General features: G+C 57.6%; 4 protein-coding genes and 1 long non-coding RNA gene across 7 annotated transcripts in view; 3 read left to right on the top strand and 2 right to left on the bottom strand.

Moving 5' to 3' along the window:
- Positions 1 to 1831, top strand: part of ARIH2 (ariadne RBR E3 ubiquitin protein ligase 2) — a 30257-nt gene extending 28426 nt beyond the window's left edge. For both annotated transcript variants that reach the window (XM_080606792.1, XM_080606793.1), the window contains one exon: positions 476 to 1831. In XM_080606792.1, coding sequence (XP_080462918.1) covers positions 476 to 547 — 72 coding nt within the window. In that variant the 3' untranslated portion in view covers positions 548 to 1831. The remainder of the gene's footprint in view (positions 1 to 475) is intronic.
- Positions 5 to 2832, bottom strand: LOC308200680. The gene is made up of 3 exons (XR_013955746.1): positions 2692 to 2832; positions 1889 to 2074; positions 5 to 321 (listed from the first exon to the last, which is right to left on the bottom strand). It is a non-coding gene; the product is annotated as an uncharacterized lncRNA (long non-coding RNA).
- P4HTM (prolyl 4-hydroxylase, transmembrane) lies at positions 2546 to 18190 on the top strand. The gene is made up of 9 exons (XM_080606794.1): positions 2546 to 2832; positions 2914 to 2995; positions 11591 to 11781; positions 12400 to 12496; positions 13385 to 13547; positions 15150 to 15335; positions 15791 to 15881; positions 16476 to 16599; positions 17875 to 18190. The coding sequence occupies exons 1-9, from the start codon at positions 2575 to 2577 to the stop codon at positions 18099 to 18101; spliced, it is 1419 nt and encodes a 472-aa protein (XP_080462920.1). The 5' UTR covers positions 2546 to 2574; the 3' UTR covers positions 18102 to 18190.
- Positions 3019 to 11584, bottom strand: LOC308200673 (secreted frizzled-related protein 5-like). Of its 2 annotated transcripts, none has more exons than XM_080606798.1 (4): positions 9151 to 11584; positions 8576 to 8748; positions 7644 to 7730; positions 3019 to 6762 (listed from the first exon to the last, which is right to left on the bottom strand). In XM_080606798.1, the coding sequence occupies exons 1-4, from the start codon at positions 9474 to 9476 to the stop codon at positions 6428 to 6430; spliced, it is 921 nt and encodes a 306-aa protein (XP_080462924.1). In that variant the 5' UTR covers positions 9477 to 11584; the 3' UTR covers positions 3019 to 6427. The 2 variants fall into 2 exon arrangements, with proteins under 2 accessions (XP_080462924.1, XP_080462923.1); XM_080606797.1 differs by having other exon boundaries at positions 7644 to 7733.
- On the top strand, positions 18117 to 22557 carry WDR6 (WD repeat domain 6). Its single transcript, XM_080606775.1, has 6 exons — positions 18117 to 18275; positions 18394 to 20812; positions 21006 to 21101; positions 21212 to 21328; positions 21590 to 21708; positions 21833 to 22557. The coding sequence occupies exons 1-6, from the start codon at positions 18209 to 18211 to the stop codon at positions 22318 to 22320; spliced, it is 3306 nt and encodes a 1101-aa protein (XP_080462901.1). The 5' UTR covers positions 18117 to 18208; the 3' UTR covers positions 22321 to 22557.
- The last annotated feature ends 86 nt before the right edge of the window (positions 22558 to 22643 follow it).

Below are 22643 nucleotides of genomic sequence, written 5' to 3' on the forward strand. Positions count from 1 at the left end.
GTGTTCTGCTTGCTTGAGCCTGCTGGCCAGATTTTGTAATGGTCAGGCTTACCACTTGTGCAGGAGAGCTAAGGCAGTTCAGGGAGGATGCTGAGAGACTAGACCCAGAATCTCGCCGTTCTTCCTTTAGCCAGTGGGTGCTGTAAAAATGGAATGCTCACTGCTTTGTGGGAGAGGAGGGAGGGCTGCAGTGAGTCCTGTAGAACTGAAGCAGAACCAGCAGAAGTGTGGAGGAAGCTGCCTGTAGACCTCTGGTTAAGAGCAGATTCCTTAAGTGCTTGGCTTTTTAGACAGAGCAAGAGCTGGGTAACTGCAGTCAGCCTATGTCAAAAGGAAACAGGATCTGTAATCTTGTGATCCAGAGCGCACGTGAAGTGTGAAGGTTGGTGTTTATCAGATGAGCTGAGTCCCTAAAAAGAAATGTACTTACCTCTGGGGAATTCACGCTAACTGTTTCTACCTTTTGTTTTACCAGGACTTAGAAAATCAGATGCACATAGCGGAGCAGAGACGAAGGACCCTGCTGAAAGACTTCCATGACACATAAGACAGGAGGAAATGACAAAGTGCAGGGGTGAGAGCAGCAAGTGAAGTGATGGCAGCTTCACCAGGATAAGCAGGCACTGCCTCTGGGAGAACACGGCCAAGGACAAAGCCACCCCTCCCCTTGCAAGTCAGACACATGCAAACACCACATCTTAGTCCAGTTTGTTCTCTTATCTTTCTGTTTCTGTTTCTGCCAGGCTAGAGGCCAGAGTTCAGATTGGCATATTTCCTGGGACATTTCCCTCCTGCCCTTGATGGTTTCAAAAGGGGAGGGAGTTTTTCTCTGAATGGCTGTTAATAGTATTAGATCATTACAATTTATGTAATTTTCAACGGTTGTACAATTATACAGACAAACCTTAGAATAACACACAACCCTTTTTAAAAATAAATTGGCAGTGGAGTGTTTTTCCTTAATCTGCTGGTAAATTTTAATGGGCTTTTCCCTCTCTTCTGCTCCCTTCCTCTGACCCAGAAATCCTCCTTGGCACCGAAGGACGCTACAAAATAACTCGGCTATATTTCCTGATGCTCCTTTAGCCAGGACATTGTAGCACTGGCATTGCATGAGGAGAGCAGCTGGTGTTAAGAGTGGCTGCTGCTGTGTCTGACCTGACAGTACCAGCAGTGGCTGTGATTTAGTACAATTACATGTGACATCTCTTTTCTTGTAAATCAGCTGTGCAAAGTCCTGCTGCTCAAACAAAAGCAAACAGAGGAATTTTAGGGGAGGGAGCAGGTCACCAAGGGGGGGATATGCCTTGAGCCAGGTCACATTCTGCATTTGATGAATTTTAGGTCTTCCATGTAGATTTCTTGCTTTCCTTGTTTTTGTGGGGAGGGTGTTGTATTGCCAAAGTGAGTGATGAGGGAATAGTAGCATACAGTTGTTAATCAAAGCTTGGGGCTTTTTCAGGGTGAAACAATCCATGCAACCTGGTAAAGAATACTTGTGCCTGCTGGGTAACATGGTTAAGAAAATTTGATCCCATTCATCAAGGTGAAACTAAAACTCTGCGACACTATGAGGAGGAACGATTATGTACAACACACTTCCTGGCACTTGTTGGCAATGTGGACAGGCACTTGAACATAGGTGCACTGCTCGTGCAGAGCCTGCACCAAGCCAGGCAGGAAATTAACTAGCAAAATTAATTTATTTGTATATTAGTATCAATAATGGTGAGGACTTATCAGAAAATTGGTTGTTAGGAGCATGTGGAGCTTTTCTATTAACATTTTTTCTAATGTAAAATATACACTAAAATAAAAATATGAAAACCTAGTTCATCTTGGTAGGGGTTAACGTGGAAAAAAAGGTTGCTTAAATGTTGATGCTTGCCTGTTTGCTGTAGGAAGCAGGCCCCGTGTTCAGGTTTCACAGGCGTGTGTATGTCACCTGCACCAGGAAGGGGGGGTGCGCGGCCGGTAAGGTGGAGCTGGAGCCTCTGAGTTGAGGACATCAGGGGGTTCTCTTCCATGCTGTGTGTGGAAACGTTGCATTTGATGTGTACTCTGTCAAGTGACGCTATATAAAAACAACAAAGGTTAACCTGGGGGTTGGGGGTGCTAAATTCCTGCGTGTCAGCATGTGGGGCCCTTTTCACATACCCGAGACGTGAGGCAAGCTTTCGCAGCACGTATAATCGGGCGGGTGGATTTGAACGAGGGCTGCTCAGAGGAGTTAAAGCCTCCCCAGCCTCCTAGGAGTGCCCTAGGAGCTAATCCTGTGCCCGCTGCTTGTTCCCAGCGGAGGTTTTCAAAGGGAGAGCGCTGCGCTCTCCTGCCTCCCTCCCTTCCCCGGTGAGGGAACAGGGGCGCCCCGGCGCTGCTGACGGGGGCAGGCCCCTCTTCCCCTCACGCCAGGCACGCGGCCCAGCGGGGCGGCCGCGAGGAGCCGGCAGCGCCGGTACCGGGGGGGGGGGGGAACACGGCGAAGCAGCCGGGGCCGTGTCCCCGCCCGGTGACGCAGCACGCCGCCCGGTTGCCGCGGCGACGCGCGGGGCCTGGCGGGGCCGCGACGCGCTGATGGCGGCGGCGGCGGCGGCAGGGCCGGAGGGGCCCCCGCTGCCCGGCCCGCCGGGGGGCCGCCCGCGGCCCGTGTGCTCGCGGCCCTACTTCCTCGTGCTGATGGTGTTCGCCCACCTCTACGTGCTCAACGTGCTGGGGCTGCTGCTCTTCGTGCACCTCAGCGCCGGGGACGCCGGGGGCTCGCCCGCCGCACCCCCCGTGCCGCCGCCGCCGCCGCCGCCCGCCCGCGCCCTGCCGCGCCTGGAGGGCATCAAGGCAAGGCCGGGGGGACCGGGAGGGGAGAACCGGGGGGGCGGGTAACGGGGCCGCCGCCGCTCACCGCCGCTCTCCCCGCAGGTCGGCCACACGCAGCGGGTGGAGCTGGTGCCCGGCAGGGCCCACGCCGTGCGCACCCTCAGCCTCAAGCCGCTGCTCTTCGGTGAGTGCCGGGCACCGGGCACCGGGGCTCCCCGAGGGGCTGGGCCCGCGGGGGGGGGCGGGTACGGGGCGGGCACCCCCCGGGCTTTGACCCTGGGATTTGGAAGGTTGCTTGAAAGGTGGACGGCGAGGCTGGCTGTAAGCTTCGTTAAAAGGCTGCTGGCTGATGTAAAGGTTAGCGGTTAATTAAAAGGTTGGTGGTTGATTCAAAGGCTGGCCTCCCAGGCGTCGCAGGGTCCCCCTGGCCCACCACCCACTCGAAGACGAGCACCGAAGAGGACCTCGAAGAAGCCCCTCGGTGTTAGGGAGGGACAGGAGGCGCGCGAGGTTTTGGCAATAAACGGTGGCAAAGCGACGTGGTGCTTCAGTGCCGAGGAGACGAATAATGTCAGAAGTGCTAGACTTAATGTCTTCTGCGTCCTGCTCTAGATTTGTCTTTATTTCTGGCTGCCCTGGCGCACACCCACACAACATCCCTATTTCAGATATTTTAAAGCCGCCTTTACCTTTCTGTGATTCTTGCAGAGGTTGGTAAAGTCTCCCTGATTGATCTCTGTGCTCTGGCAATCTGCTGAGAATATACCAATTAATTTTTGGGGACAAACAATTATGAAGTCCCTATTACTCCAAATTCAGGGAAAACGTGTTGTCTCTGAAAAAGATGATGCTGAGAGTCTTTTAGGTGTTTTGTCAATAATACGAGTTTTCCTCTGATTAAAAATTAACTATACTTGCTGAAAACCTGGCCATAAATCAGATAAGTTTCTTATTAAGGTCCTTTAATGCAACAAGTACCTGTAGGAAATATACAGAGTTCTCTTGTCATTTCTACATAGGTGATACTCCTGGTTTGCAAATTTCTAAGTGGATCTCTGAAAGACATTCATTAAATTGACACGCGAACCCCTCAGAAACTGACACACGAATACCCGTCAGCATTCACGAGATTGTTGTAATGGCCAGACTCAGGATCCGGGGTGATCAGGCTGCTTCTCCTGCTCCTGTTGCCACCTTCTCTGCCCCGCAGGTACTGCTCGTGTAAAAGAGCTGATCCCGACCTGCAAGGAAGGAGCTGAAGCTGATAAAGGCCGGCTGTTCCTGGCAGCAGTAATCCCACAGCCTCTGGTGTGTCACTCTGGCACCTCTGTCAGGTTCTGGGGCAGGCTTTGCCCTCTGAGGTTGGCATCAGGGAAAGCTCAAGGGACAGCGATGGACAGTCAATGTTTTAGATCCCCCACAAGTCTGTTCCCTTTTCTCCTCCGATAGGAGGCCCTTATTTAGAAACCTCGACTTGCAAGACCGCTCTTATCTCCCAGATGAACCTGCCAGGAGCCAGCCCTGGCTTTAAAAGACTTCCAGAGACTTCTCTATCTATGCAAACACCGCCAATCTAAACTAACTTTTAAAAGCTAATTATTGCATTGCTGCTGTTTAAACGAGCGGAGGTGTGGATTTAACGTGGCAGTGTCAGACGAAACCAGGAGTCCCTGGCAAAGAGAGGCTCCTGAATTTCTGGGGGTTTCACTTAACAAGAAGTGTTGCGGCGTGCAAGAGCCAATTTAAGGAAGTAAGTGGCTGGTTTGCGATCTTTGCTTTTAGCAAAGCCGGCTGTAGTGGGACTGCAGGCAGCAGACTCGTTAATGGCTTAATGTGAGCTCCGTGCTTCGGAGCATGGGCCTGGGCACCACCAGGGAACTTGCGGTTTGTTTTTTAAATGTGGGTAAGTCATCTGCATTGAGCCCGAGTGTTTTCACGGAGCTATGCAAAAGTCCCTGCCCTATTTTTTCTCCCCTCTGGCTATGAGACGTCATTTCTAAAGCTTGTAAGTCAGACCATCTGTGCACTTTTTAGTTAGGAAACACTAGTAATCAAATAATCCAGTTAATGGAAAACAAATATCAGACAAAGCCTTTTCAACCTTCGGAGCTTTTACTTGTTCTGTTGTATTTTCAAAATGCAGTCTGTTCGGAGGATGCTGCCCCGGCAGGGACCACCTGGCAGCCGGTTCTGCGGACTGGGCGGCAGTCTGCAAGGCAAGGCAGCAGGGAGGAATAAAAATAGGAAATCTCACTGCGTTTTCCATCTGAGCCTCGGGGAATAGAAGTAATCGCTGCACAAATGTCAGGGCGCAGCTGAATTTCAGTGGGAGCATCGTGAGTGCTAATCTCAGCCCACACCGAATCTGAAGAGGCAATCTCTGCTCGGGCTGTTGGTGTGCTTTACGAGCACAGGGAGGCAATGTGTCTCCACCGAAGCTGGTGGTTCTCTCCGCAACTGAGGCTGCCGACTTCTGCACAGGGAAGGACGTATTTATCCCCAAAGCTGTTTTTCTCTGTCGTCTCCTTATTTCAGTCCCAAGTTTAATCCAGTGTAGAAAACTTTCCGTGGACAATGCTTTGTTAGACAGCAGAAATCCGACTTGTTCTCTTGTTTGAGGGGTTGCTGTGTTCTGCTTTGTGGTCTGTCGTGTCGAGCTATGGCTGTGTTCACTGCTGAAAGTAATTACAGTCTTGGGAGAGAGAGTGATCTGCAGAGAGCTTCGTGAGGCTGGGTGTTGCCCCGTTTTCTGTCTTTTCTGCATGCAGAGAGAAGGCCAGGAAGATGTGTAACATTTCTGAGGTGGCAGGGAGGAGATCTGCAAAGAAGGGAGCCTCAGGTTGTGCAGAAATACCTGCTGCTGGGCTGGGGCTCACCTCCAAGCCCCAGGCAAACCGCTGCCGCAAACCAAAGCGGAGCTGTTCCAGCAGCTGAGGTCCCAGCCCTGCTCTGCTCTCTCAAGGCTCTGGTGGGACCTTCAGTAATTCTGCAGTTACCAGAATCTTCTGATCCAAACTGAATTTCTAATGTAAAAAAAAAGTGTTCCCACTGGAGCAAAAATCCTCATCTCTCTCTGCTATGTGCCTTTCCTGCCCAAGGAGGGCTGCTTCCTTTTGCCTGTGCAGATGCCCGTGAATGCTCAAGCTGCAAGCTGAAGGGACAGCCTGAAAGACTGCTCGGGAGATGAGGTTTGCATTAATTTTTAAGGGGCCAGGCATTGCCTGGGTGGGTTCCTCTGCCCCTATAATTTACTTCAGGCTGTTCAAAAGTAAAGTATTTGCTCCGTTACATGAAAAGCATCTCTAATCAGTCAGGGAAACTTTAGTATCATTTCTGGACAGAAAGTGAGCCCGCACTCGGGCAAGATCAATGTTATCGGAAGTCCCGGATTGCAGAACCTTGAGAGAGCAGTGTTTTAGGGCTGCGTCCGTGAGCTCTGTCTCAGTAAAACAGTTCTAGGGATCTGTCAGGGATCTGTGGTGAGGCCCTATCTGCTGGCTATGACTGCTTTGAATCGCCTAAAAATACTGTGCATCTCCGGAAGACCGACTGCCAGGAAGAGGAGTTTTCTAGCTGTAGGAAAGGGAGCGGTTTCTCCTTGCTGAAGTCGAGGTTTTCAGACCTTCCTGCCAGCCTGCTCGGGGCAGCGGTGATGTTTCCACCTCCGCACTGCCTGGTGCAGGTTCCTGTTCTTCTTCTGCCAGGCGTAGGCCTTGTTCACCACCACCTTGTCGCTCTGCACGTCTCCACTGACAACGAAGACCCCTGCGTGAGTGCCTCTCATGATGTTGTGGGCGCAGGTAGCGTCTATGTCCAGCCACTGCTGGAGCCTGCCTGGGATCTCGGTTCGGAGGAGCGGGCCGTGCTTCAGGACCTCCACCTTGGAGGGGTCCAGGTCAAAGTCCGAGACTGTTGTGGTCGTGTTCTTCCTGAGGATTCGGATTTTCACCGCTGGAGGGGGAAAAAGAGCTGTTAGTTCTGTTTGCATTTCGTAGCTCTCGGCTACTTAAACAATGCACCAACGCGAAGCTTTCTCGCTGTTCCTGTGGTGTGGTCTCACAGCCATCCAGCCCCATGTAATTGCAGTGAACCTAGAAAAGTTCTCGGCTGTGGTTAGCGTTCCCAGTACTGAACGCTCTTCTTTTCACTCTGCTTTTCTCATGAGTGAAGAAGGCACAGCAGCACCGCGGCCCGGGCAGAAACCCTGCAGGAAGCAGCGGCACAAGCAAGTGGATGCACCAAAGTCCTGGGCTCGTGCAAATCACCAGACTTTTCTCTGAGCTGGGATTTTGGGATGACACGGCTGCCAGCTGCCCAGGAATTTAACTTCGTTTGTAAAGGTTATGTGCCTTAATTCAGAAGAATGTCCTGCAAACTTCAGGCCAGCAAACTGAGCAGATTCAGTTCTGCCACCTGCTTGGGCTGGGAGAGGGAGAGTTGCACTACTGGGACGATGGTATTGAAGTTTGAAATAGCTAACGTGGAGTTTGTGAAGGATTTTATGGGCATCGATTGAAAAGCTGGTCTCTGAGAAAACCAGTGCAGTGCTTGTATCCAGCAGACAGGCTGAAAACAAATCAGAGCCCACAGAAAATAAGCAAGACTTCCCCTTCGGTGCTGCACAGATCTGGGTCGTCCTGCTAGTTAACGGGTAAGTCGAGAACTGAAAATCTCTGGGATCTGCTGTAAAAGCTGCAGTTCCTCCAAGTCGTGTTTTTGTGGCCAAGCTGCTTTTTGTGCATGCCGCTACTTGGCTGCTGGAGGCAGCGCCAGCGACTGAGAGGAGAGGAGGAGGAGGAGGAAGAGGAGGAGGAGGAGGTGGGTGCACTCACCGAAGTCGTTGGCGCAGAGGTTTTCCAGGATCTCCCTGGCAGTGCTGGCCTCCTCAAGCTCGCAGTCCTTGCAGCTGGCTCGGGGCACTGCTGCAACAGAAATGTGGTTATACCACCCTTGTCAAACCTCGCTGCAAAAGGCATAAAACAATTTGGCTTTGCAGTTTTGAAACAGTGCTTCCTCTGGAGCGACCCAGTCCCCGAGGGACAGCCTGGGCTGCCGGGATGGAAAAGTTTAAGCTCTCTTTGCCGTGGCTCGGGCGGGCGCTGCTCGCCGGGCTTTGTTTCGGCTTGCGTTTGTTGCTGCTTGTTGCAGCAGCAGTGAAAGTGCTTAACGAACGGCGGCCAGTTGGGATGAAACCGTAAAGCAGCCAGCGTGGCCAGGTTCCACCCGGTGAGGCTGAAAGGAGGCGTCTGCTCTCCCTGTAGTTTCTGCTGAGTTTCCCACCAGTGTTCGTTACTATCTGGGTGCTTTTTGTCTTTCATAGCCTTAAAGATTTTTTTCTTGTGTAGCTCATGTCTGCAGAGGATCGTGCCCCTTTGTGCTGTTTCCTAACATTTCATGGCCTGAAAAACCTTTCTTTCTGCATGTTTGTGAACCCCGGGTGTAGCAGAAACACCAGGGCTGCAGTGTCCCAGCTCGGCTGGAAGCACCCCTCGCCTCCCGGAGGCTGCGCACCGTGCACTCCCGTGTCTTTTACAGAGATTTCTCCCCCCTGCCCCGAGCCCCGTGGGGTCCGATGGCACCCAGGTGACCGACGAGCACAGCACCCGAGGGAGCGAGCTTCAGTCAGCGCCCTGCTCATTCTCTAGTCACAGGGGAGTTCCCCCAGAGAACAAAATTTCCACTTTTGTTTTAAATACAGCTTACAGCCAGAAGTGTTAGGAGCACAAACAAGGCACAGGGAAAAAGAACGAGAAAAAACCCTTACTTCTCCTGCTGGAGGAGCTTTCGTCCGTGGAGACCGCCGAGATGCACAGCTCGTGGTCTGCAGGAAACTTGTCGCAGTTGAGGATTTCGGGCCAGGGGTAGCCGTAACAAGCCATGACGGGCGCGCAGCTCCTCTTGACGGTCTCGCACAAGCTGCGGCAGGGGTAGATGAGCCTGGGGAGGGAGGCGGGATGGCAGGGCGGGTGGGCTCGCAGCAGCCGGACGGCTCAGCCCCGCCGCCGCGCTGCCTGCCCCACGGGGTTGTGTTGTGCTCCGCCACGCCGTGGGGTCTTCAGTGTGCTTGGGGCATGCCAGCCCAGGGAGCAAACAACAAAAGGCTGGTTTTTGGTCATCGGACGGGAATTTTATTCCCCCCCTCAGGAGCGTTCGTGTTTCACGCTCAGAGGGAAGGTCCCTGCTGGGTGATCCCGCGTCCCCTCGCTGCGCGGGGCAGCGCTGCCTGAAAGTGGCCACAGTGATCGGATTTCACGTGTTTGCTCTCGGGAGGCGAATGCAGTCGTGCTGCTGGGGCTGAAATACTGGCTACGGCTGAAATAACTCGTAAAAACCTCTTACCTGTCCAAGCAGATCGGGGCAAAGAGGGAGCAGAGGAAAATCCTGGCGTCGGGATGGCACTCCCTGGCCAGCAAGGGCAGCCAGCTGGAAGACTGCTGGATCACTTCAGGCATGGTCTCGTGCTCCAGCAGGTTGGGGATCCTCATCTCGGAGTAGCCGATGTCGTAGCACAGCGCCATGCCCCGCGGGATGGCCGTGCAGCTGGACGACCTCCTCAGGTAGCTCGCCCGGGTCCCCGGGGAGCCCCAGAGCAGCAGGCGCACCAGGAGGCCCGGCAGCCAGCGGCCTCCCCGCCTCGAGGGCTGCCTGCGCCCAGCCGCCTCCATGCTCGGAGCGAGCGGCGCACCCCGGACTGAGCTGCTGCGGGCTGCGGGCTGCCTTTTATAGCCGGCGAGCCACCTCCGTGACGACCCATCCTCATTAAGTGCGGCCCTTTCAGAGCCCTCATGGGGAAGACAATGCTCCAATTTTCGTTTGCCAGCGGCCCCGATTGTTTAGATTTTAGCAGGGGTTTGGCTTAGATCAGCAGGTGTGGAAATGAGGGCAGCCGGGGAGGGGTGAATGACTTGGCCGTGTGTCTTGGGGCCCTCTGTTTGACACCAGTGCGCCAACCCATCCCCTTTCTCTCGCTCCGGGATTAGTCATTATTTCATAAACCCCAATGTTTTCCTCTCTTTTGTTTTTTTGTTTTTTTTTTTTTGTAAAAGCAATCAAGTGTTGCTCAAAGTCAATTAGGAGGCATTTGTTTAGCTGGATCTATTGTTGAGCGGGCAGGGAGATAGGATGGTCTCGCAGCCAGAAGTTAACTGTTTCGCAGAGCTGAGGAACTAATTTACAGCTGTGGAGAAAGGCTGTTTGCGCTCCGGATTGCCGGCGCTTAGCTGGAAAGCCCCTCACCTTGCAACCTGCCTGGCAGAGAGCACTTCCTGGCTAACACGATTTGTACTTCGTTACGAAATCCTATTACCACCGCTGAAGAGAGGGATTGTCCTTCCTCCGGCACGTAATTAAGATTCCAGAAGCCGTCATTATTTTAGCCCACTTTGAGGAAACTGGAAATACTGGGACCGTCGCTTGCCAGCCTGTACAGTTAGCTCTGACCTGGTGCCGTGCCACCGAGCTGATCCCAGCCGGCGGAAGCTCCAGATCTGAAGCATCCCCTGCTCCGAGGACTCTGTGCTGCCGATGGCGGAAATTGTTTCCTCAGAGGGTGTTACGGATACAGCCGGCTGCATTGTGTTTCTGGGCCTTCATTTCATTTTCTACAGGGCTAGTTCTGGTTTGTACTTAGCAAGAAGCCAACTGCACAGTGACAGTTGGAGCAGACAGGGTTGAGTTAAGGTCATGGAAGTAATTAACTTTTTTTTTTTCCTTTCCCCCTTTGAAGGATTGCTGCTGTGGCTGGGATATAACGTGTCCTCGGCACACACCTGCAGAAGCTCTGCCGGGCTGCAGTTTAGAGAGCAGGGCTCTGGGTCCAGAAGCACTTAAACCTGTCCTGCTTTGATGGTTGTTCTTTCCCTCTTCAAAAGCCTCAGCAGCTGGGAATGAGGCAGCCATAGCAGTAACAGGAGCCAGGCAGCGGAATGTCCCCAGCCGCGTAACCACGCCGCGGGACGGGACCTCGCAGTGCTGCGCAAGTGTGTGTGCAGTGCACCGTGCAGCCAGAGATCTCTCAGTCATCAGTGGGGGCTTAATTTAAATTCTCTTAATTAAAATTTGCTTGGGATCTGAGAATTGCATGACTGCTGCTGATGTCATGCTGCAAAGAAAAGGCAGTGATACCGGGATGCTGCCTGGGTACGGAGCGTGGCATCCGCAACGTGCAGAGCCTTCCACTTCAATAACACATTTGAAGACCGTTTTTAGTTGGGGATCAAGGGAACGAATTGGAATAAGTCAGGAAGCTGTCTCTTGCTGTTTGAGTTTCACAGAAGAGCAGTGTGGCAGGTTCCCCTGAAACGCATTCGGTTCTTTGCTGAGTGCTGCCTGCTCCACCTGAGAGCAAGGATGCCTGAAACCCCAGCCATCACCGCCTCCACTGCAAAGACTCGTGGCCTCCCTTCCTGTAGAGCAGTAGTTCCCAGACTGCGCTCCACACATAACCTTTGAAGTGATAATCTGCAGCGATATGCCCGTGTTTGTTCTCTCCTTTGTGCATTGTGCTGGTCTGCAAGAAACTTAAGGGCTTGACCCCAGGGTCCAAACATTTAGGAACTGCTGCTGTAAAAATACCCGCCTCCGCCCTCCGGTGTGTGGCGGGTGCTGTTTTAGAGCTCTTCAGGTAGAAGGGTGGATGTGTTTGAATGTCCCATCCCCCTGACTTGTTAGGAAGTTTCTAAATTTCTGTTTCTTTTTCTCTTTTGGGTGGCCTGCCATTGGTATGGGTCCCACTGTAACAATTCCTCAGTCTCTGTTGCTGCTCACACTTTTCCTGCAGAAATTCCAGACTTCCTGACAGAGGAGGAATGCAAGCTCATCATCCATCTGGCACAGCTGAAGGGGCTGCAGAAGAGCCAGATCCTACCAACGGATGACTATGAAGAAGCCATGGAAATGATAGAGATCAGCCAGATGGACATTTTCAATCTGCTTGACCACAATCAGGATGGGCAGCTGCAGCTCAAAGAGGTAGAGTGGATTTCTTCTTGCTAGGTATCCTCACAAAGTGAATTTGTACTGTTTGTGCAGCCTGTGACAGGGCTGGCTGTGCCTTCCCACAGCTGACAGGACATCAGCAAAGTCTCCCATATTAATGAGCCTGGGAGGGGGATAACGAGCACCCTTGTCCTGTATGGCAGGGTGCATCCGGGCACACTGAAGGATGTCGCTTCCCAGGCACTCCTCTGGAGGTCAGAGCTTGCTGAGGGCTCTCCAAGATGTTGCTTGGAGAGGAAGTGTTTTGTTCTTAGCCCTTATCTCAGAGGAGTAAAAGCATTCAGTTTTATCATCAGCAGTTTTACTTTCCCTTCAAGGGAGAGAGCTCTGTCCCCTTCACCTTAGGATTGGTTAACTGAGCCTCAGCAGTCATTTGCCATGACCTAAACTGGAAATAACAGTGCAGATCGGCCACACGGTGTGTGTGGCTGCCGGGTGATTCCCACTCGAAGCTTTCTGCAGTGATGTGCTGACGCCTGGCTGGCTGACGCTCGACAGAGGAGAGTCGGCCAGGCCTCAAGCAGGGAAGTTGTAGGGTTGCGTTAGTACAGGAAACCAGTGCCCGTTGGTTGATCCTTGTCTGAAATTCAGGTGTTGACCCACACCCGCCTGGGGAACGGCAGGTGGATGACTCCCGAAAACATCCGAGAAATGTACACTGCAGTCAAGGCCGATCCTGATGGGAACGGTAAGAGCGGCTCCATGGGAATCCCCGTGTCCTTGGCGTGCTGGACTCCTGACACTGCCCTGCAGGGAGGAGCAAGAGCCACGTCCCTGGCCAGGCCTGTGGGCTGCGGGCTTTAAGGTGCTCCCTCTGCTCCCTGCCTGTTTGCAGGGAGACTTCAGCAGCTGGCTGAGAGCTCTGCTTCCCTGGCAGGGGAGGGTGGCTTTGGTGGACGTGGGGATCACCTTGATCAGCTTTTGGTGCTCACCCCCTTCCCTGCTGCCAGCTCTCTGTATCCCAAGAGGCCACTTCTGCCCTTTGTTCCCCTGGTCTCCCAAGGGCTCCTGCTGGCCCGGACGTGCACTCTAACCTCTGCTGCTCTAATTAGAGCGTCCTCAATTAAGCAACTCTTCATTTCCTAATCAAATTAAGTGAATGCACAGGCTGTGCATGCTCTCTTCCAGTGACCTGGCATTGAGAGCACCAGAGAGGAGCTGCTTTGGAGTTGAAGCAGTACCCGTGTGAATGCCCAAATATCCGGATGGCACCCCGTGCCCCGGGCTGGTGGCATTCTTGGCAGGGGCAGGAGCGTATGACTGAGTCGTCAGTGGCTTTTCCACCACTGTGGACACGTACAAATGGAAGGTCCTGTTAAAGGGCTCTTGGCAGGACCTTGTTTCCAGAGTGCCGCTTCCCTCCATTGTTACGCTGGTGCGTGCCACCAAGGGACCAGGTCACAACCTGGATGTGGCACTGCGTCATCAAAGACCACGTGGAGTAAGGGGAAGCAGGGACAGGGAGATGTGAGCAGGATGCTAGAAATAAGACCGGTGGATGATCTCCAGACTCAGCACGCAGCAGTGTGTTTGTTGCCTTCACGAGAGGCAGCCTGCTTCTGCTGTCTTCCCACAGGCGTGCTGAGTCTGGAGGAGTTCAAGCAGCTGAATATCCGTGATTTCCACAAGTACATGGGAAGCCAGAAAGTGAAGACGAGCGACTCAGTGCGCAACAGCCAGCACACCTGGCTGTACCAGGGCGAGGGGGCCCACCAGGTCATGAGATCCATACGGCAAAGGTAAGGGCTGAGCAGCCAAGGGGCGGTTGGGTTTGTGTAGGCGAAAGGACCACCTGTGCTGGGAGATGCAGTGGCAGACTTGTTAATATTCACACTTCCTAATTGCGTGAAAATCTGGAGTATAAAGAGCGTTGAACGCGGGCATGAAATGGGGAGAGGAGGTTCTCATTAGAACAAGAATTTGTATTGTCCCCTGGAAAAGGAAAAAGAAAAATCAAACCTTTCAGCATATCCATTCACTTTTGGGAACAGCCTTATAAAACCAAGAAGACTTGGCATTATATGAAATAATTCATTCTAATTAGTAAATGAGCTTACTGGGAGAAACTGCCCCTTTCCAATCCTGTCTGGGTGCCAGTAGTTACTGTCATTTGCTTTAGTTACTCATGCATTTCACTGGAGTCTGTCATAGCTGCTCAGAGCTGACTGAATAATAAGCACGACTTTATCTTGAGAAAACCGAGTTAGTTTACTCGTCTGAGTGCATGGATCTCAGGGCGTCTCACAGCAGATGGGAGAACCTCTTACCTTTCCCTTCACCTCAGACTTGGTACTGGGAGGAGTTGAAACCCAGCTCGCAGGCCAAATCGTTTAGCTGTGGTGAGTTTCAGATAATTGGCTGGAGACTCGCTCGTTCTTGCGGTGCTGGTCCTCGCCCAGGACATGGGTGGGTAAAATCTGTCCTCAGGCTTGAAAACGGCCGTTGGCCACTCCTTTTCTTCAGCACATTCCAGAGGGAGAATGGGGTCGCATATTGCCTTAATTAGAGCAGACTGTGGCTGCCACTTTCTCCGTGCCAGCTAGCCGGCGCACTCAGGCACTGGCATATTGCATTTACCCTCTTCGGTTTGCCAGCGTTAGAAAGCCCCCGTGGACCCGCAGGCACGGTGCTGAAGGACGCTGTTACAATCTTCCGTGGGACTGTGTGGTGCCTGGAGGGGCTTTGCCATCCCGACTTGGTGTGGCGTTCCCCTTGCGCCCACCCCGAGGGCTTCACCAGTCCAAATTCTCAGAGCTGTGAGTGTTCTTTGGCAGGTCTCGAGCGGTACCTGCTTGCCTTGGGGATGATCTCAGATGTAAGCAGCGGAAAAACCCCAGAGCCCTCCGTGCCCCTCTGCCCTGGGGGGAGGCTGTTGAAAAGGCAACAGGGAAAGGTGAGTTAGGTGACAAGAATATTCCTAGAGCTAGTCTCTCGTTCACTCTCAGCAGGGGCCCTGTGCTTTGCTAACTGTCCCCGAGGTCTGTAGGTGGTGTGCAGGAGTCCAGAGAAGCGATGAGATGGCACATGAAGGCTCCAGGGACACACAAAGGAGGGATCTTTCTGAGCGAGCAAAGTCTTCATGAGAGCAGTCCTGCTGGAGATGCACCCTTCGTTTTTGTTTTTTTATTAACCTTGACGAGGAGTTTCTGAGCTGATGCTGATGGTCTAACAGATCTGTAAGGACCTAGTTATCTCTTGGCATGCTTCCTGCAGCCCATCCGTCTCTCCGGTCTTTTGGGGAAGGGGGTTTTCTTTCTCTGGATGTACTCGGTGCTTCGGGAGTAGCGGCTGACCAGACCGAAGTTGTCTTCCCCTCACCTGCTCTGCTCTCCTCTTCCCAGGGTAATGCGCCTCACTCGCTTGCCCCCCGAGATTGTGGAGCACAGCGAGCCCCTGCAGGTTGTGCGGTACGACCAAGGAGGCCACTACCATGCCCACATGGACAGCGGCCCCGTCTTCCCCGAGACCGCCTGCAGTCACACCAAGCTGGTCGCCAATGAAAGCGCTCCCTTCGAGACCTCGTGCCGGTAAGGCCTGTACGTCTGGCCGGGGGGGACTGCAGAGCTCAGTGAGGTCTTGAAAAAAAGCTTTTTGCAATCTGGAACATATTAGAGAAGAGGTGTGGAGAGCTGTTTCACCTCACCTCGCTTGGGACTCCTTGGTGGGGCTCACAAATGAGCTCTGGAGATTGCTGGGTTGAAGGGGGAGGTGGGCGAATCCCGTGGGGCCGGCCCGAGGAGCGCAGAGTGGTTCTGCAGGGCTGCTGGACTGTCCCCGCCTGAGGCTAGAAATGCACCCTCACCGCCGTGATTTGGGATTTTCTCTGTTGTCCTTGTCTTGTCCTTGGGAAAAAAAAAATGATGTAAACTGCATGTCTTGTGATGCCTTGGAGGGACGTATGGTGGAGGGCAGGGTGTGGACAGCCCTGTGCATCTCCTGCTGCAGCCATGTGCCCTGACAGCCACTGCGCCCTGCCTTACAGGTACGTGACAGTGCTGTTCTACCTGAACAATGTGACCGGGGGAGGAGAAACGGTCTTTCCGATAGCTGACAACAGGACATACGAAGAGATGGTGAGTGAATCTCTCCTACGTGTTAACCCTGGGGATTCTGAGTCCCACTGTGAGCCCCTGGATTCACTGTAGCTGCAGAAAGGGTGCATGAGGTTGGAGGACGTTAGCTTTCACAGCCAGAAAATGGGAAAGCTGTGCTCCACGTGCAGTGTTTTTGCTCAGAGGCCAAGGGAAGAGGTCCAGGGCTTTGGCAGCTGCAGCTCTTCCCCGCTGAGATGCACAAGGGGTGGTCTTCTGACCTTGCTGCCGTAACACAGGTCCTGCTTGCTTGTACCTGGGCAATTTTCCTCAGACGAGGAAAATCTTGATAAAGATTGATCTCAGGATAAATCTTTCCAGGTATGCTGTGCTGCTGTCAGGCAATGCTTTAAGGAACGAGCAACTGCTCAGAAGCAGATCATGGATCTCCAGGGGGCTGAAATCGGCTGTTGCAAATGGGTTGTGAAAGCCCTGTCAGCCTTCAGCTGTTCCTGTCGGGCATTCAAGCAAAGGGCAGGGTGATGGCTGGCAGCAGAGGCAACCCAGTCCGTGCGCTTTGTTCCAGCTCTGTTTACGACACCTTCTCTGTTTTTCTTTTTTTTTTTTTTTGGTCAGTCTTTGATCCAGAACGACATTGACCTGCGAGATACTCGGAAGAACTGTGACAAGGGCAATTTGCGAGTGAAACCTCAGCAAGGCACTGCTGTCTTCTGGTACAACTACCTGTCAGATGGAGAAGGTACAGTTCCCCTTCAAGACTTGGCTCTTAGGGAGGGTAGGACTGCAGGAGGTGACAGCTGTCTTCTGTGGGTTTTGCGGCAGTTGGGAGCTCAGAAGAGAGCCTAAGGGTGGTAGCTGCCTGCTAGTGGGAACTGTAGGGTCTACTTGTCACCAGCTGGCTAGGAGCTTCCTGACTCTGAAAAGCCTTTGTTTATAGGCAGTAGGTCAGTGGCTCCTGATGTCTTTGGGGGACGGGACTAGCTAGCAAACAAAGACCTTGGCTGCACTAGCCATCGCCAGCTGCCTTCCACCCTGCTGTGTGAGCTGAAACTCCTGCTGGAACTTGGTCTGCAATTCAGAGTGTTTCACTGATGTGGTGTTGCCCACAGGGGTGGGGAGGGGAGGCAGACAAAGGCATGGCCATAAGCTCTGCAGCACAGGGAGGCGCAGTCCACCCCGCGCAGGGCTCTGCCGTGCTTGGGGCCGGCTCCTGCTTTGTAGCTCAGCTGCAGGCCGATGATATATCTCCTTGGGGCTGTCTTTCTCACAAAGTGCAGTGCAGTTTTCCCTGACAGCCAGGCTGGGGGATTAACCTCAGTCTTCTAAACTGTTTGGGGAACATGACTCCAGAGCATTTCAACGGTGGGTTTTGAGCACTGGCAGGCAGGAATGTAGCATCCCATGTCTCTTGGGAGCAGCCCAGCTAGAGTTTCCATCTTGAGAAAATCCACAGCGAGGTCACAGGACCGCTGTTTGTCCCGTTGGACAACACTATCAACACCATCACTGCCCTGCTAGGAGACCCCTGTTGTATTTTTATGAGTAAATTGTTCCTAAATGGAAAAAGGCTGCAGAAGTCTGCCACAGAAAATCCATGGGATCTCTATTAAGAGAGAGGATTGATTGGAACTGCAGAAACACAGTGCATGGTGAGGCCTTGAACCTCTGGCTTCCACAAGCCTTCCAGTGGCAGCGCCCCTCTCTTTGATGCCACTTCCCCTTTGGGGAAAAGTTGAGAAAAATGGCATCTGCGAAGCAGAACGCAACAACCCCTTGTGGGGAGTGCAGACATGGAGGCAATGGGCATTTTGCACATAGGGAGCCCACCCTGGAGACCCCCGTGTAGGTGCTAGGATGGGGTTAGGGTGAACGTGGAGGGGCACCAGGAGGAGCTACCTGAGAAGAGCCAGCTCCTGGCTTGTAGCTCGGTGAGTCCTTACAAGCGCTGCGGTTTGGGAGCAGCGTCAGCGTTCACCCGCGCCGCTGCCTCCTAACGGGCGCGTTGCTCCCGCAGGCTGGGTGGGAGAGCTGGACGACTTCGCCCTGCACGGGGGCTGCCTGGTCACGCAGGGCACCAAGTGGATCGCCAACAACTGGATCAACGTCGACCCCAACCGCAGGCGGCAGCAGCGGTTCCAGCAGGAGATGGAGCGCTACGGGGGGGGGCCGGGGGCCGGGGCCGAGAGCCCGGGCGAGTGGACCGTGGACGAGGCCTACGGGGAGGCGCACGTGGAGCTGTAGGCGCGGCGCGGCGGGCACCGAGCACGTGGCGTTTTCCCGCGCCGGCCGGGGGCGGGGCCTCGCGGCGCGCCAATAAAGCGTGCGGGGGAGGGCGGCGCCTCCCGGCCATGGAGTCGGTGGCGCTGGTGGCGCCGGTAACGGCGCTGGAGTTCGCCGGGGACGTGCTGCTGGCGGGTGAGGGGCCGGGGATGGGCGCCGGGGGCCGGGACCGGGACGGGGCTGGGGACGGGGAGCGGGATGGGGCCGGGGCCGGGGCCGGGGCCCGGGCGGTGGCTGACGCGCTGTCCGGCAGGCACGGGCCCGGAGGTGGCGGCGTTCCTGCTGACCGGCGGCGGCGTGGCGACGGCGGCGGGGCGGCGGAGCGTGCTGCGTGAGGCCAGCGTGCTGGGGCTGCGGGCCGAGCCGGGCGGCGGCGGCGGCGGGGGGGGTTCCGCGGTGCGGGTGGCGGCGTTCGGCGGCCGCTGGCTGGCCGTGCTGGCCGTGCGCCGGGGGCCCGCCGGTACCGGGGGCTCCCCGCGGCTGGCGGCGTGCGGCGGCGGGGCGGCGCGGCAGCTGGGGGAGCGGGTGTGGGAGGCCCGCTGGGCGCCGGGGGGGCGGCTGGCGCTGGCGCTGGGCGGCGGGGCCGTGGCGCTGTACGAGTGGCGGGGCGGCGGGCGCTGGCTGCGGCGGGCCCGGTGCGGCGGGGCCGGGGCGCTGCGCTGCGCCGTGCTGGCGGGGACGGGCTGGGGGCGGCTGGCGCTGGCGGCCGGCACGGCGGCGGGGGCCGTGGTGCTGTGGCGGGCGGCGGAGGCGGAGGAGCCGCGGCGGAGGCTGCGGGGGCACCGGGGCGCGGTGCTGGCGCTGAGCTACGCGGCGCCGCGGGGGCTGCTGGCCTCCGCCTCCGAGGACCGCAGCGTGCGGCTCTGGGCCGTGGGCGAGCTGGGAGGGGGCGGCGAGGCCGCCTGCCTGCTGCTGTGCTACGGGCACGGGGCCAGGGTGGCCGCCGTGGCGCTCCGGGGGCCGAGCCTGGTGAGCGCCGGGGAGGACGGAGCCTGCCTGGAGTGGGGCGGCGGCGGCGGCGTGCGGCGGGCGAGGCGCGGGCACCGCGGGGCCCTGCGAGCCCTGGCGCTGCGCCCCGCCGGGGGGTGCCTCGCCACCGGGGGCGCCGACGGCGGAGCGCGGCTCTGGAGGCCCCGGCGGGAGGCCCCGAGCCCGGCGCCGGTGGCGCTGGGAGCCCCGGGGCGGCCGCGGGCCGTGCGGCTGGCGGGGCCCCGGCGGGTGCTGGCGCTGGGCGAGGCGGGCGGGCTGGAGGCGTACGAGGAGGCGGCGGGGCGCTGGGTGCCGCTGCTCGGCCCCGCCGCCGCCTGCGGGTCCCGCGGGGTGCTGGCCGTCAGCCCCCTGCCCGGTGGGACCGACGCGCTCTGCGCCCTGGCTGGTGGCCACGGGCATCTCGTCGTCTTCGCCCTCGGCCAGCCCGAGCACGCCGCCAGGCTGAGGCTGTTCGAGGGGGCCGTGCTGGGGCTCAGCTGGGCCCCCCGCCCCGGGCTGCCCCCCGCCACTGCCGCCGCTCTGCTGGCCTCCGGTCCCCACGGGGAGATGCTCTGGATGGACGTCACCTGCTGCCCGGGGCGGGCGCCCTCGGTGCGGCTGATGGGGCGCTACCGGCTGCCCCCCTGCAAGCAGCGCTGGCACACCTGCGCCGTTTTCCTGCCCCAGGGAGGGCTGCTGGTGTGCGGGGACCGCCGGGGCTCCCTCCTCCTCTTCCCCTGCAGCAGCTCCCCGGGGACGGACACAGAGAACACCGGCGCTGCCGACAGAGGTTCCCCGGTTGGTGAGGACTCCGAGAGCGAGTCGGAGCCCTCTTGTTTGTCACACAATGGGGGGCTTCCCCTTGAGGAACCTCTGTCTGTGCTCTTTGGGCTGCACGGGAAGGCGGGGGTCACCTCGGTGACCTGCCACAAGGACTGCATCTACAGCACGGGCCGGGACGGCTGCTACCGCCAGCTGCGCCTGCAGGGCCACCGGCTGGAGGTCTTGTGGAAGCACAGGCCCTGCAAAGGGCTGCAGTGGATCGAGGAGCTGCGCTTCACCCCCGCCGGGGACCTGCTCGTGCTGGGATTTCACGCCGACAACTTTGTGGTGTGGAGCACCAGGACTGGGGAGAACCTCCACTGCATCCCCTGCGGAGGAGGACACCGCTCCTGGACCTACTGCAGCAGCCCCTCGGCCGAAACCTTCGCCTACATCAAGAGCGGGGACGTGATGCTCTACAGCAGCGAGGCCGAGCCCTGCGAGCAGCAGGTGCTGCTGGAGTCCCTGCACGGGCGGGAGATCACCTGCGTGCGGCGCCTGGGGGCGGTGCAGGCACCCGGCCACCGCCCCGTTAACGTCTTCGTCACCGGCAGCGAGGACACCACGGCCTGCGTGCTCACGCTCAGCGAGCGATCCCGCGCAGCCGTGCCCCTCGCCAGGCTCAGCGACCACATCTCCAGCGTGAGGGCGCTGGCGCTGGCCAGCCCTGCGCAGACGGACACGGCGGGCCTGTCCGCCCTCCTGTTCTCGGCGGGCGGCCGGGCACAGATCGAGTGCTACCGGCTGCTGTGCGCCGCAGACCTGGCCTCCGAGAGCACAGTGGCCTGCCAGGTCATCCACGTGGCCTCCCACCGGCTGGACGAGCACTGGGACCGCATGAAAAACAGGCACAAGCTCGTCAAGATGGACCCGGAGACAAGGTGATGCTCAGTGGCTGCCTGAGGCAGATAGAGCTTCAAGGGGCTTTGGGGTTAGGGAAGGGCTCGGTCCTTGGGACCACCGAGGGCCCAGGGCTGTGACCCACGTTGGGCTCGGGCTGCCCTGCTGCGTTCCCTTCCCCCTGGGGCGGCAGGCGTCACCTGGCCGTGGAGCAAGTGTTGTGTGTTTGCCCAGGTACATGGCCCTCGCGGTTGTGCCTGGGACCGCCACCGAGCAGCTGCTGGCACCCTGCAAGTTCCTGGCCGCCGCGTGCAGCGACGGATCCGTCCGGTGAGGAGCCGCTGCCAGGCTCAGCTGCCAGCTCCGTGCCAGGAGCAGGGCGGCACCTCGCAGGGGTGCCCCCTTCTCCCAGCGCTGACCCCCACCCCGCTCCACCGCAGGCTCTTCGTGCTGCTGGAGGCCCCCCAGAAGCTGGCGCTCGTGGCGGAGTCGTTTCACCACCAGCGCTGCGTGCTGAAGGTGGAGGCGTTCCTGCACGCGGGGGCAGGAGGGGAGAGGTGAGTCCTGAGCACAAGGACAGCACGCGGCACCAGGGCGGTGGGGAGAAGTCTCGTCGAGGCTGGTAGGAAGGGACGGAGCGCTCATCCTTGTGGTGTCTGCGCAGCGTGGCTGGTGGAGGGAAGGGGGAGGTTGCTCCGTCAGGGCAGTGGGGCCGTTCTGCTGGATCCCCTGGGTGGCAGCGGGGACCTGGGGGCTGTCTGTCTGCGCTCTGAGCTGTAGGGTGGTGGCTCAAGTCTCCCTGAACACCTCCCTTTTAGGAGACACCTCCTGTGCAGTGCTGCCACCGATGGCAGTGTCGCCTTCTGGGACATCACCGCCTCCATCGGGGATGCCGTGGATGCCCTGCACCGTGCCGAGGGAGAGGTGCAGCCCCTGGGTGAGTGCAGCCCCGGGCAGCCCCTCTCCTGCCTCCCAGGGGATGTTGCGAGGCCGTCCCAGCAGCTGCTCTGCTCTCTCCAGCCACGGGGAGCCTTCCATCCTAACCAAGCCTATTTTCCTAGCCCTGGGCACCCCGCTGCTCACCGTCATGGCTCACAGCTGCGGCGTGAACAGCCTCCACATCCGAGAGCTGCCAGAGGGACGCTTCCTGGTGGCCAGCGGCAGCGACGACGGCTCCATCCACGTCTGCCTGCTGGAGGTGGCGCTGAGCGCCGACGAGGCTGCACCGGAGCCCCGCCTGCGCATCCTGGAGAGGGTCTCGAGGCCCTGCGCCCACGCTGCCCACGTAACGGGGATCAGGGTGCTGCGGCCGGACCTGGTGCTCTCCGCCTCTGTGGACCAGCGCCTGACCCTGTGGCACCTGGACTGGGGTGGCCTGGAGGCGCTGAGCACCACCTTCTTCCACGTGCCTGACCTGGCCGAGCTGGACTGCTGGGAGGCGGCGGAGGCGGGTGGGGAGCGGCGCTGGTACTGCGTGCTGTGCGGGCAGGGCCTGGAGCTCCTGCGCTGCGCCGCCCTGGGCACCCCGTTACAAGATGATGCCCAGTAAGGGGAGAGGCGTGCAGCAAATCCCGCTCCCAGCTGCACCCGTGCGGTGACACGGGTGTTCTGTCACCTCGGCCCCTGCCCGAGCCTGGAGCTGGGGGGGCTCAGTCCCTCGGGGACAGCACAGCCTCGCCTGGGTGGCTCCAGGCTGGGGGGCTGAGGGGGGAAGGCAGCTGTGGACTGTCCCTGACTGCTCCCCAGGCAATAAAGGAAGAGCAAGGCCACCGGGGCCTGCCCTGCCCAGGAGCATTCTCCTGCCATGGTAAGGGGGTGTCCTTCCAGCCCTGGTCCTAGAGAGGAGGCTGCTCAGGAGGGTGCTGAGCACGG

This window comes from Anser brachyrhynchus, assembly GCF_964034855.1.
Source record: "Anser brachyrhynchus genome assembly, chromosome: 10".
Lineage (NCBI taxonomy): Eukaryota > Metazoa > Chordata > Aves > Anseriformes > Anatidae > Anser > Anser brachyrhynchus.

Bases quoted from the DNA above. Each gene is read 5' to 3' on its own strand.
- LOC308200673 (XM_080606797.1), bottom strand. From the start codon at position 9,476: ATGGAGGCGGCTGGGCGCAGGCAGCCCTCGAGGCGGGGAGGCCGCTGG. The intron at 7,734-8,575 runs GTAAGGGTTTTT...TTTCTGTTGCAG, and splicing joins AAGCTCCTCCAGCAGGAGAA to CAGTGCCCCGAGCCAGCTGC. The intron at 6,763-7,643 runs GTGAGTGCACCC...TTCCCCCTCCAG, and splicing joins CCTCTGCGCCAACGACTTCG to CGGTGAAAATCCGAATCCTC.
- P4HTM (XM_080606794.1), top strand. From the start codon at position 2,575: ATGGCGGCGGCGGCGGCGGCAGGGCCGGAGGGGCCCCCGCTGCCCGGC. The intron at 2,833-2,913 runs GCAAGGCCGGGG...CTCTCCCCGCAG, and splicing joins CGCGCCTGGAGGGCATCAAG to GTCGGCCACACGCAGCGGGT. The intron at 11,782-12,399 runs GTAGAGTGGATT...TCTGAAATTCAG, and splicing joins GGCAGCTGCAGCTCAAAGAG to GTGTTGACCCACACCCGCCT.
- WDR6 (XM_080606775.1), top strand. From the start codon at position 18,209: ATGGAGTCGGTGGCGCTGGTGGCGCCGGTAACGGCGCTGGAGTTCGCC. The intron at 20,813-21,005 runs GTGATGCTCAGT...GTGTTTGCCCAG, and splicing joins AAGATGGACCCGGAGACAAG to GTACATGGCCCTCGCGGTTG. The intron at 21,102-21,211 runs GTGAGGAGCCGC...GCTCCACCGCAG, and splicing joins TGCAGCGACGGATCCGTCCG to GCTCTTCGTGCTGCTGGAGG.